The 11,190-nt window shown below is 35.8% G+C and overlaps 4 protein-coding genes across 4 annotated transcripts; 2 read left to right on the forward strand and 2 right to left on the reverse strand.

The window, feature by feature from the left end:
- The first annotated feature begins 214 nt into the window (after positions 1–214).
- Positions 215–1,101, forward strand: LOC113336209 (PLAT domain-containing protein 3-like). The gene is made up of 2 exons (XM_026582192.1): positions 215–359; positions 580–1,101. The coding sequence occupies exons 1-2, from the start codon at positions 243–245 to the stop codon at positions 1,003–1,005; spliced, it is 543 nt and encodes a 180-aa protein (XP_026437977.1). The 5' UTR covers positions 215–242; the 3' UTR covers positions 1,006–1,101.
- Positions 1,102–3,560: 2,459 nt separating this feature from the next.
- Positions 3,561–4,563, forward strand: LOC113336127 (PLAT domain-containing protein 3-like). The gene is made up of 2 exons (XM_026582118.1): positions 3,561–3,727; positions 3,953–4,563. The coding sequence occupies exons 1-2, from the start codon at positions 3,614–3,616 to the stop codon at positions 4,376–4,378; spliced, it is 540 nt and encodes a 179-aa protein (XP_026437903.1). The 5' UTR covers positions 3,561–3,613; the 3' UTR covers positions 4,379–4,563.
- A 2,463-nt stretch (positions 4,564–7,026) lies between these two features.
- Positions 7,027–9,202, reverse strand: LOC113335877 (H/ACA ribonucleoprotein complex subunit GAR1-like). Its single transcript, XM_026581900.1, has 3 exons — positions 9,122–9,202; positions 8,533–8,709; positions 7,027–7,410 (listed from the first exon to the last, which is right to left on the reverse strand). Exons 1-3 carry the CDS (start codon positions 9,200–9,202, stop codon positions 7,027–7,029), a joined length of 642 nt encoding a protein of 213 aa, XP_026437685.1.
- Positions 9,203–9,287: 85 nt separating this feature from the next.
- LOC113335879 (keratin-associated protein 5-4-like) lies at positions 9,288–9,752 on the reverse strand. The gene has a single exon (XM_026581901.1). It carries the CDS (start codon positions 9,750–9,752, stop codon positions 9,288–9,290), a length of 465 nt encoding a protein of 154 aa, XP_026437686.1.
- Positions 9,753–11,190: the final 1,438 nt, after the last annotated feature.

Consider the following 11,190-nt stretch of genomic DNA (forward strand, 5'->3'; position numbering starts at 1 on the left):
CACGTAGTCTCTTGCGACAATTAACTTAATAAATCCTAGTGGTCCATTACTAATTTTACACCACTCTTGATTAACTTAATCAAACCCATAATAACATGCGCAATATTACAACCTGAGTTCCTTACCAAACATTCAACAATCAGATCCTACTCCTAATTTTCCCTATAAAATAAACCAACCAGACTTCATTTCAAGAATCATCACATCAGAGTACTCATTAATTTCCATTGTCATCGTAAGAAATGGCATTTGTAGCTAAGAGTCTCTCTTTGGTCCTCTTTGTCTCTCTACTATTCTCGTTTGCAGCTCTCACACAACAATCTTCCATTCAGCAGAATGTCAGGATACTGCAATCTTCTGTAAGGCCATTCCCAACAGAAGTCAATATTATTATTAATTATTATTCTTAGTTTTAAACAATATATGAGTAAGGGTGATACCAAGTTTTATACTCAAATTATAAATTAATATTAACACCCAACGACTTTACCAATTTATTCGTTGTCTCATTTTCTTCGAAACTTTACCTAGATTATTTGTTTTGACTGATTCTGATTTTTTTTTCTTTCTTTCATGCAGGATGATTGTGTTTATATAGTATACACCAAAACTGGGACAAAACTCGGTGCAGGAACAGATTCAGGCATATCACTAGCACTTTACGATTCATATGGTGATTATATTATAATCCAAAATCTGAAGAAATGGGGAGGGATAATGGGACAAAAACACAACTACTTCGAAAATGGTGACCTTGATGTATTTAGTAATTTAGGTGGATGTTTGAAAGGACCTGTTTGTAAAATGACGCTTACTTCAGATGGAAAAGGGTCAGGCAGTGATTGGTATGTTGAAGACCTTCAAGTTACAACCACCGGTCCCCAAATTCCTTGCGCTCAGAAGGTTTTCACTATTGAACAATGGCTTGCACTTGATACATCGCCTTATAAACTTAGTGTTACCAAGAATTTGTGTAACAATAAAACGTCTTCGGTGTCTTTGTAATCTCTCTGATCAATGTGATGTAATCTAATAATAAGAATGGTCTCAAATGATGAGACTCATGAGTCAAGCAATATAATAAGTGTTTGGGTTTCTTCTTGTTTTGTTCTTTTTGTTCTTATCCATGGATCCTAGCTTTGTGTATTATTTTATTTGTAGGATAATTCTGGAAGACTTCATAAAAAGAGAGTTACTTTAGATAATTAAAACGCACCACTTTAGGCCAAGCATCTGACCAAGGTCTTACTTGGCATTACATTTCCAAAACATCCGAGTATATGGTAATTGGTAATTTGATAACCATCATGGTGCATCTTATTGGCTGGGTGTTTGATTCAGCTCGTCGAAGATCAAATTTACAATGTTGGTCACGATATTTCACAACTTCACAAAAACATAACAGATAATGAATGCCAAAATAGTTTAACCAGAATTGCTATATATGAATACCAATTGCTTAAGACAGGACGTAACTAACACACAATTTTCATGCCCATCACATGCTATATACCAAATGCCAATAGGTTCTAGAACTAGAACAAAACGCAGGAAATGCATGTAAAGCGCGCGTGAATTACACCACAAGGAATAACCACTACAGAGGCATTCTCATGTTCTTTTTGTTCCTAGGCTTCTTTTCTGTTTCAATTTAATTGATTCCACTACAAATACTAGAATTAACTGAAACTAAGGTTTGAAAAAAAATCATTTCTTGCCTAAAACCATTTAGGCTAGAAATGTAGTAAGAAGGTGATCAATAATATTTCAGTCTCACAAGTCATAACCCGTGCCTCTATCATAATAACTAGTGCTAACCAGTTATCTTTCTTTTGACTCCTCTAATTTACCATGCATAGTATAAGCATGCAAGCTCAAAATTTGTCCATGGATGTAAGTGGTCAATGACTGTCAATAAACTCGTATGAACTGAAGATCTAAGAAATAACTACAAAAAATCTCTATGACACTTAATTTATCAAGATAATTTCGTTCGAATTCTAACAAAGAATTTATTATTGATTTTTCAAAAGAAATTATTATTGCTATTTGATGGAAACCTGTTTTGAGGCATACTGATTTTTTTTAGGCATAATAACTGGTGACAAAATAGAGTCACTAGATAAAAAAGACCATCACCCCTTATCCACCCATTTTTAATAATGGCAAGTATACCCTTATTTAATTAGTTCTAAAAATAATAATTAAATGTTAATGACTATGATTTATTAGTAATGTTAATTCATTGATTAAGTTAAGTTGCTAATGTTATATTAGTAGAGAAATCAAAGGAGGAAGAAGAGAAAAGGAAAACTAAGTTTTTGAGATTATTGTGATTCAAAATGGGTGATTCCAAATGACGAAGGAGTATCTTTTTTTTTTCTTTTGCTTCTATTCTTCAAAAAAATTGAATGTTTACAAATATTTTCGGAATTCAACATTAGGTTCGAATGCTATTTTGGAAGTAGAACTTGGCGCGAAGAACAGTTCGGCTCCTAATCTACAGCCGAACCTTAGGGTTTTGTAAATATATGTGTGGTTCGGCTGATTCGTATTACTATAGATTTCAGCCGAACCTCCTGGATTAATGAAAATGACGAGTTTCATAGAAATGTTCGGCTAACTTATGTTCAGCCGAACCTTGTAGTGCGACTTCTAAAAAAATTAAGTTATCAGAAGGTTCGGCTGAACACATAGGTGAAGTCGAATCAGCCGAGCTTCAATGAATTCAATAACTTAGCCAAGTCAAAGGTTCCGCTGAAAACCTATCAAAGTCGAATTAGCCGAACATAATGTTTCCCGAAACTATAGCTTATGTTCGGCTTGAAATTGATATTCCCAGATCAGCCGAACTGATCTTCTGAAAAACAAAAAACGAAGAACAAAGCTAGGTTCGGCTTTAATTTCTCAGCCGAACCCCCTTCTGAAAACATTAATTTCATCTAAGAAATCCTATTTTATCGACCAAACGATGTAAAAACAATGTAAAAGAAGATGGGTTTGTAGGAAATATCTTCTAATATAATTGGAGAGTAATCGAGATTTGGATTTCGCTTTCCAACATCGCTCAATTGGATTAGCTCTTTACTTTTGTTGAGAACTTGCTTGATTTGTATGGTTAATCGGCGACGAAAAGAAATTTCAACGTTTATGTAGGGAATAGTTCGGTTGCGGGAGATGAGAAGAAGAAAAATTGAACTGATTTTGATTAGTTTTAGTTTAGGTTTTTAATTTAGTTGAAGGGTAACCTAGTAATTTCATCACGGCTAGGACACCCCTTATAAACATACCTTAGATGGTATCATCATTTAGTATGCCTCAAAAAAATCAGTATGCCTCAAAACAGGTTTCATTTGGTGTAATAGGAATTCCTTGGTTCTTTGTCACCTAACAATGTTTGAACCACAAGCGCAGGAAATTGTTATTACATGCTATCTGGTATACTCATGGCCCAACAATGTTTGAACCACAAGCACAGAAAATACATAATTCATACCAAACATTCAACAATCAGATCTCCACTCCTAATTTCCCCTATAAAATAGCGCAACCAGATTTCAGTTCAAGAATCATCACATCACACACTCCATATTTTCCACTGTGATTGTGAAAAATGGCATCTGCAGTCAGTAGTCTCTTTTTGGTCTTCTTTGGATCTCTACTATTCTCGTTTGTTGTTCTCACAGAACAATCTTCCATTCGGCAGAATGTCCCTCTACAATCTTTTGTAAGGCCATTCCTAACCAAAGCCCATGTTATTATTATTTTAGTTAACCTCGTTTTAAGCTGAAGTTATATATATTTGAACCCAACGAACTTTAACAACGTTCTGTCTCTTATCTTGTGTTCTTCTTTTTTTTTTTTTTGCTGAATTATCTTGTGTTCTTCGAAAGCTTAGTTGATTAATTGTTTTGGTAAATTCTGAGTTTTTTTTTTCTTCACTTTATTGCAGCATGATTGTGTTTATACCGTATACACAAAAACTGGGATAAAGTTTGGTGGAGGAACAGATTCAAACATATCACTGGTACTCTACGATGCACATGGTGATAATTTTGTAATCCCAAATCTGGTGAAATGGGGCGGAATAATGGGACCAAAACATGACTATTTCGAAAGGGGTAACCTTGATGTATTTAATAATTTGGGTGGATGTTTGAAAGGGCCTGTTTGTAAAATGAAGCTTACTTCAGATGGAACCGGTTCAGGCAGTGATTGGTATGTTAACTATGTTCAAGTTACAGCTACCGGTCCCCATATTCCTTGTGCTCAGAAATTATTTACTATCGGACGATGGCTTGCACTTGATGAATATCCTAATACACTCACTGTTACCAAGGATTTGTGCTCAAATGTAACGTCTTTGGCGTCTATGTAACCTCTGATCAATGTACGTACAGAATCTGAGAAATAAGATTGGTCTCAAATGATGAGACTCCAGAATCAAGTAATAAGGTTGGTCTCTAATGATGAGACTCGATGTAATCTGATAATTAAGAGACAACTTTTTAAGTATTTAATGCTTCAAGAAAAAAAAAATATATATATATAAGTATTTGAGCTTGTTTTTGTTTTATTCTTCTTCTCCCGGTAAGATTACGTAGTTCTAAAGGTTATAAGCCGAAATTGAAACCCAAATTAGAATTTTACCTGCGTCAACTACAAGTTGGCAAATGTATGTTTCCGGGTGTTATTTGGTGACGTTTCAAAAAAACTAAAAAAATCTGCTTTAGTCAGACAGTGTGATTGGAACAGAGCAAAAATTACAGTTGACTCACCAATTAGGTCAAACTTTTTTTTTTAAACTCTATAATCATTGGGTTTAAACGGTTGGGTTTTTTTGGGTCTGTATGGGTCATGAAATAAAAATTCATGGAACCCCTTATCCTGATATTTTATGTAATACCTAATCTACCCTCAATTTGATTAATGCTAATTAAATTGATTAAATTAACTAATCAGTATTAGTGAATGGATCAGACTAATTAAATGATTAATCTTTTGGAAATCAAAACTTGATATTCCTTGACTTTGATTTTGAAGAAGGGAAAATGGTGATTTTGGTGAAATTTTTTTGAAAAAATTTGAAGAAAAATGATGAAACCCTTCATCACAAAACTCGGGATAACCTTATAATCAACTCCCAACAACAATTTTATCGATTCAAATCTGTTAAAAATCAGAGCAAAATTTGAAAATTTTACCTGTTACGGTTGGGAAAATGTGTCGAACCAGCCGTAAATACGTAACTACGGTTGGAAACTGAGGAACTCCCAGCCATGAACACAAAAAACGAATGGGAAGTGAAGAACTTATGGCCGTTATTTTTCCAAGAATCACCTGAGTCTGTATTACGGCTGGGTTAACATGTTTAGAAGGCAATTTTCCCATCCGTAAATAAATATGTAAGTTGAGAAATTTTGAGTTTCAACATGAATACATACTACAATTGAAATTTAGTAATACTTTCATTAATTAGACCATAATAAAACGCATTACATACTTAATAGATCTCCATGACAAAGTTGGTTTTAATAACATCCCTTTCAATGTATTAAGAAGTCTTTGATGATGACGAATTGAGCTTCGAAGTTGAAATTATAACCTTTCTATTTTCTCCAATCCTTCTTAGCTTGAGCTACAACTTCTTTATCAGTCTCACCTGTAAGTCGAAGTTGCTTGCACATACGAAGTAAAACCATATATTGTTCCACTTCTTTGCGTATGTCTGAATATCGAAGATACAATTCAACCCCATCGCAATTGTTAGTGTTACTTGTTTCACTACAAAAAATTTCAAAAATCTTACTCTAATATGATTTACTGGCTAAGCCACTTTTCCTTCGTTCTTCTCCCTTCTTTTAATAGCATAGTACAAAATTTTTGCAAAGACATAAGTCTTCTTCCAAAGTAAAGTTGGGTTTATCTTTTGAGTACATTGCATTGAGTTTATAGGGGGTTTGGTGGAGATTATTGAGGTAGAAGGCGTGATTTTAATTTGGAATGGGTGGTTAGATGGATATGAACTTATTTCAAGTTTAAATAAGTGGTTGAACAAGTAGAACCTTCTATAGATCATTCTTCAAACGGATCTATTTTTCAAAATTCAAAAAACTAGTCGATATGATGCAGTACAAAAGGAAATTATAGGTGTTTAGGGTTAGGAAATCGATATGTCGACCAAGTCGTAGTTAAGTATAAACCTGCAGGGTTTGTGGCATGTCAGATTTATGGATAGTATTTCCGGCCGTAAATCAGAGTTGTTACTTTCTGTCAGAATTACGGCCTGGATATATAGCCGTAACCAGGAGCCATATTCTTTTTGGGTTATCAGATTAATATATGGCTAGGTATTTCCCAACCGTAAACAAATTAAGGATGTTGTTCCTAATTGTTCTGATTTTATGGACATGAACTAGAAATATCGACCAAGCCGTAAACCAGAGTTGTAATTCTATGTCAGAATTACGGTTTGGAGTCCTAACCGTAACAAAGATACACGGCCTGGATATGTAGCCGTAACCAGAAGTCATTTTCTTTTGGGATGACCAGTGTAATATACATCTAGGTATTTCCCAACCGTAAACATATTACGGATGCTTTTCCTAACCGCTTTCTGGGTAACGGTCGGAAGTTTTTAACCGAAAACATGTGCAAGTTTATTTGACAACATTTATATGCATTTATGTCTAGGTTATGTGAAGCATCGACCTAGCCGAAAGTGCCCAAAAATTTCAATAATATTAATTTTTTCCTCATTGTTCTTAGATTAGACAAATAGAAAGTCTAACATTCATTTATACATGCAAAGTTATAAAAACTCATCAGTCCAAATCCATAACCAAACATGAAAATAGTAAATATACAAAGTCTCAGATAATAAAAAAATCCATGAAGTAAAATACTAAAAAGCCACTAAATAGTCATTCACTTGATTCCTCCTCTGAATCTGAGCGCAAAAGCGCATCCAAATTGTCATCCTCTTTCTCCTGTTCTACAACTCTAGCTTTTTTACCTCTTCCACTACTACCTTGAATTGGAGTTTTTTTTACCTCCACCACTTCCACCTCGAGCACTTGTTCCAGCACGGCCACCTTTTTCACCTCGACCTCGACCACGACCACCTTTTTTACCTTTTTTACCTCCACCTCGACCGCCTCGACCACCTTTTCCTTGATTTGATTGAACTTGCTCACAGGAGGAAGTATCTGAGTCGTCGCTATAAGTAGGAGACCTAGCCCTCTTACCTCTACTGGGTCTGTCCTCTTCATAAGAATATAGACCTTCTTTCTTAGGGATTATTATGCCTTTAACTCGATTCCGTAGTAATCTTTGTTCAGAGACCATTAACTTCTCACCCGAATTAATCATATGGGTCATGTCCTTGACCACCCAATTGACTCGTTCAACCTATTTTTTCATAATACACATACTGTAGTTATTCATAGACAATTAAAAAATATATACATATACAAACATAATTAGAACTATACGTACCACCATCTCCTCCCAATCACTTTTTTTATTCCTTGATGTCCTTGATTTTGAACTCTCCTCCTTCTTCAGTATCTCTTCGCTTCCGGATCCAAATATTCAACATAAGGATGAGACCGCTCTTGATACCATTCCATGTAATTCGCATCCGCATCGGAAGTGCCATTAGAAGATTCAAGCGCTCTTCTACTCATTTGGTTTACTTATTCGAAACGATCATTCTAATGATCAATCGACGGTGTTGGTTCATTGGTCAATCTGATCCTTAAATTGGGATTTGTTACGCTAAGTTTAAAACGAGAGTCTTCAGGTACTATTTTCTGGACAATACCAATTTGGCGGAGCATTCTACGAGGATCTGAAATGACGAACCCAGTTGAATGAAAAAAAGGTCCCACATAGGTCGACATATCAGAAAATACTCTATCATCAACTTCATCTTCTCCATCGTCATCAAGTTTCAAATATGGATCAAAAACCACATCATCGGTTGTCAAAGCGTCAAACTTTTTCCTTATTTCAACCATTTTCGTCTCTTTAGCCTTGTGTTGGGTCCCTCAAAAGGGGTATCTTCCTCCTATAGGTTTCTCTAGAGCCCAATTCTTATCCCGAGAAGGCCTCAAGCATTTAAAATGGTCGTAAGCCCATGACTACGGAAAATAAAAAGAATTATAAATAAGATATTACACACACATTTTTATATTATAAATAACATTATAAATAAAAGTAAAAAAACAAACATTTGTTATATTAAAACAAAAAGATACCTGGATAAGAGCAACACATCCCATAATTTGTGTTTCGTTCCACCTAAAAGCTTTGCAAAGATTGTCCATCACACTATAAAGGAGGACGGTGCCCCACGAGTACCTAGGTACCTCGTTTTTTTCCGGATCGAGACTGAGAGTCTTCAACCACTACAAATAACAAGCTAGCATTTACCTTATTTCCTGAGAAATTGGGAAAAAATACGGTCCCAAGAGCGTGCAAAAAGTAAGCTATAGCTGTATGTCTAGCTTTTTATGCGTCCATCACTACCTCTCCACTAGCTGTCTTGCGGTTAGAATCCTCAAACTTCTCCTTCAGACGAACCATGTTAATCTTCCTTGGCATATTAACTATTTCATAGACTAAATTTCCTTGTAGCTCTAGGCACGGCTTCGCCACGTATCTCAAACTCTTCTTCCGCTTCATCTTTGCCCCACCCAAAGAAATCTTTCGCCAAGACACAAAGCCGATCAAAATGAATAGAATTGTTGAAACCCTCAAATGTAGCGCTTTCCTTCCAAATCAAGACCGATGATTTGATTTCCATCATCCGGAGTCATAGTCCTCTCGCCGAGCGGGATTAGAGAAGTCATGGTTTCGGGACAGAATCTTTCTTTAAAACCACAAATTGTCACAACATCATAGGTATTATGGAAAGCCTAGATTTCATACCACAACCCCGAAGCTTTTACCAAAGCTACCACATCTTGATGCTCTCTATCCAATGGCCAAAACTTTCCTTGTTGGTGCTTTAGTTTAAGGACCGTTTTTCCGGAAACTAAAGAATATAAATTTTGGTTGTTACAATTAAATATCCATAATAAAATGAAAATAACATATATTAAGTTTGATTTATTACCTTTGCGGCACAGACCCTAGCATCCCATGATGACTGGTAACCAAGCAAGACGAATCTATGTTTTGGCCCAAGGTCTCCCATTCTTCTTGGGAGGTAAAAACATCATAGCATCAATGATTTTTCTTGTCGTTTCTTTTGGTGCATACTTCTTATTTTCCTTCTTGTCCTACTTCATTACATATTTAGCTTTATCAATAGCAGCATCACTCGTTTCGGCTAAGTTTTCTTCTTCTTCTTCATTTGGGTCTCCTTCATTTATTCTAGAAGTGCCAACTCCAACTTCAGTTCCTCCAGTAACACCAACTCCACCTTCACTTCCTCCACCAACTCCAACTTCACTTCCTCCAGTAACAGCAAGTCCACCTTCACTTCCTCCACTTGTGGCAACTACAAATTCAGTTCCTCCAGTAACAGCAACTCCACCTTCACTTCCTCCACATGTGGAAACTCCACCTTCACTTCCTACAACTGTTCCATCTCTAACTCTATTTCCTCCACCTTCAATTCCTCCACCAGTAATAACTCGACATGCATTCCTTGCGTTTGCACCCAATGGTTTTGTATGACGAGGTTGCGGAGTCGGGTCATTACAAGATGTTACTTCTTGTGATCTTTTCCTTCCTCTTTTCATTTGCTCTGTTCAAAGAAAAATAAGACCAAAAAACAAAAGCAAACAAGGAAAAACGATTGAGAAATCTAGACATAACCAACACAGCTAGGAAAAATTAACAGTTACAGAGCAAAAACAATTACGGAAGGGGTATTTAGTAATCGAACTAGACGTAAAACAAATAATGTCTAAGAAACATAATTTGCGACTTGGTTACTCAAATTACGGATAGGAAAACCTATACGTGAAAGATACAGATGGTTTAATTTTCAGCACAGTAACAGATACGACTAGGAAAAACCTAGCCGTTACACAAAAAACGGCTAGGAAACAAAACTTACGGTTAGGAAAGAAAATTACGGATAGAAAAAACCTAGACGAAAACCCTACCACTAGAAATAACCTAGCCGCAAAAAACTTGTTGCGGCTAGGATCTGAACTCTCGTACGCATCGCCTATTTACGGCTGGGAAATCTTAGAGATCCCAACTGTAAGGCATATTTATGGCTTGGAGTTCTTAGAGATCCACATCGTAAGACCAATTTACGGCTGGGAAAACAAGAACTCCCAGCCGTAAGCAGTTTCAGAAACTGTTTTTCAGACCTAAATTTTTCGATACCAACTGAATAATCATTCAAACGCCTCAATAAAGAGTGGGTTTTTCAATTCATACCTTATTACAGTCATATCAAGAGTCTCGGCAGCTGGTTCAACTCCGTCATTCACTTCTTCTTGATCTTCAGTTTCATCTTCAGTTGATGATGTTGATTTTTCTGCTTCAGGAGGAGGTGGATTCGACGACGATTTCCCTAGGTTTTCCTTTGTCTTCATGGTTTTATACAATGAATTTAATCGACGACGATTTTTTTTTAATCGACGATTAATCGTCTCAAACGAAGAAGAGAAGAAGAAGAAGAAAAAAGAGAAGGGAATGAGTGAGTTTCCGTGTATTTTTTTATGATTTCAGTTTTTTTAATTAGTTAATGATTTCATTTTTTTTATTAGATTAATTAGTTAATGGAAGGGTAGAAGGGTAATAACTTAAAATGATTGAGGGTATTTTTGGACTTTTACATAAATTCCCGTATTCATGTTTTGGTTTTGATTATCATTTTAATCCCATAAAAACTCAGCCCCTGCAGCCCCGATAATAGGATTTTTTTTTACCTCAATCCAAAAATCGCAACAAAAGAAGAAAACGTACTAGAAACATACACAAATAGGCTTCGACTCTTTGAGAGCTAGTTCAAAAGTGCATGAGGTCTTCTTTGATATGTACCATTTGTTGAACAAAAAAAACCTTGGGTGGCATAAAGAAATGTAATTCATTTCTTTCCACAACAATCCTATTAAAGGGGCGGGTGGTTCCATTGGAGGGGCTGCAAGGGTGATAGAAATATCCCTATTATTGGTTAGGAGGTGTCCTATAGGGGTTCTTAATTGACTAGATTACCCTTTT

This window comes from Papaver somniferum, unplaced genomic scaffold (assembly GCF_003573695.1).
Source record: "Papaver somniferum cultivar HN1 unplaced genomic scaffold, ASM357369v1 unplaced-scaffold_150, whole genome shotgun sequence".
Taxonomy (NCBI): domain Eukaryota; kingdom Viridiplantae; phylum Streptophyta; class Magnoliopsida; order Ranunculales; family Papaveraceae; genus Papaver; species Papaver somniferum.

Coding starts and splice junctions, on each gene's coding strand:
- LOC113335879 (XM_026581901.1), bottom strand. CDS start 9,752: ATGAAAAGAGGAAGGAAAAGATCACAAGAAGTAACATCTTGTAATGAC.
- LOC113336127 (XM_026582118.1), top strand. CDS start 3,614: ATGGCATCTGCAGTCAGTAGTCTCTTTTTGGTCTTCTTTGGATCTCTA. Junction 3,728..3,952: donor ATGTCCCTCTACAATCTTTT/GTAAGGCCATTC, acceptor ACTTTATTGCAG/CATGATTGTGTTTATACCGT.
- LOC113336209 (XM_026582192.1), top strand. CDS start 243: ATGGCATTTGTAGCTAAGAGTCTCTCTTTGGTCCTCTTTGTCTCTCTA. Junction 360..579: donor TCAGGATACTGCAATCTTCT/GTAAGGCCATTC, acceptor TCTTTCATGCAG/GATGATTGTGTTTATATAGT.
- LOC113335877 (XM_026581900.1), bottom strand. CDS start 9,202: ATGGGAGACCTTGGGCCAAAACATAGATTCGTCTTGCTTGGTTACCAG. Junction 8,710..9,121: donor CTAGGGTCTGTGCCGCAAAG/GTAATAAATCAA, acceptor TCTTGGCGAAAG/ATTTCTTTGGGTGGGGCAAA. Junction 7,411..8,532: donor GCAAGACAGCTAGTGGAGAG/GTAGTGATGGAC, acceptor ATGAAAAAATAG/GTTGAACGAGTCAATTGGGT.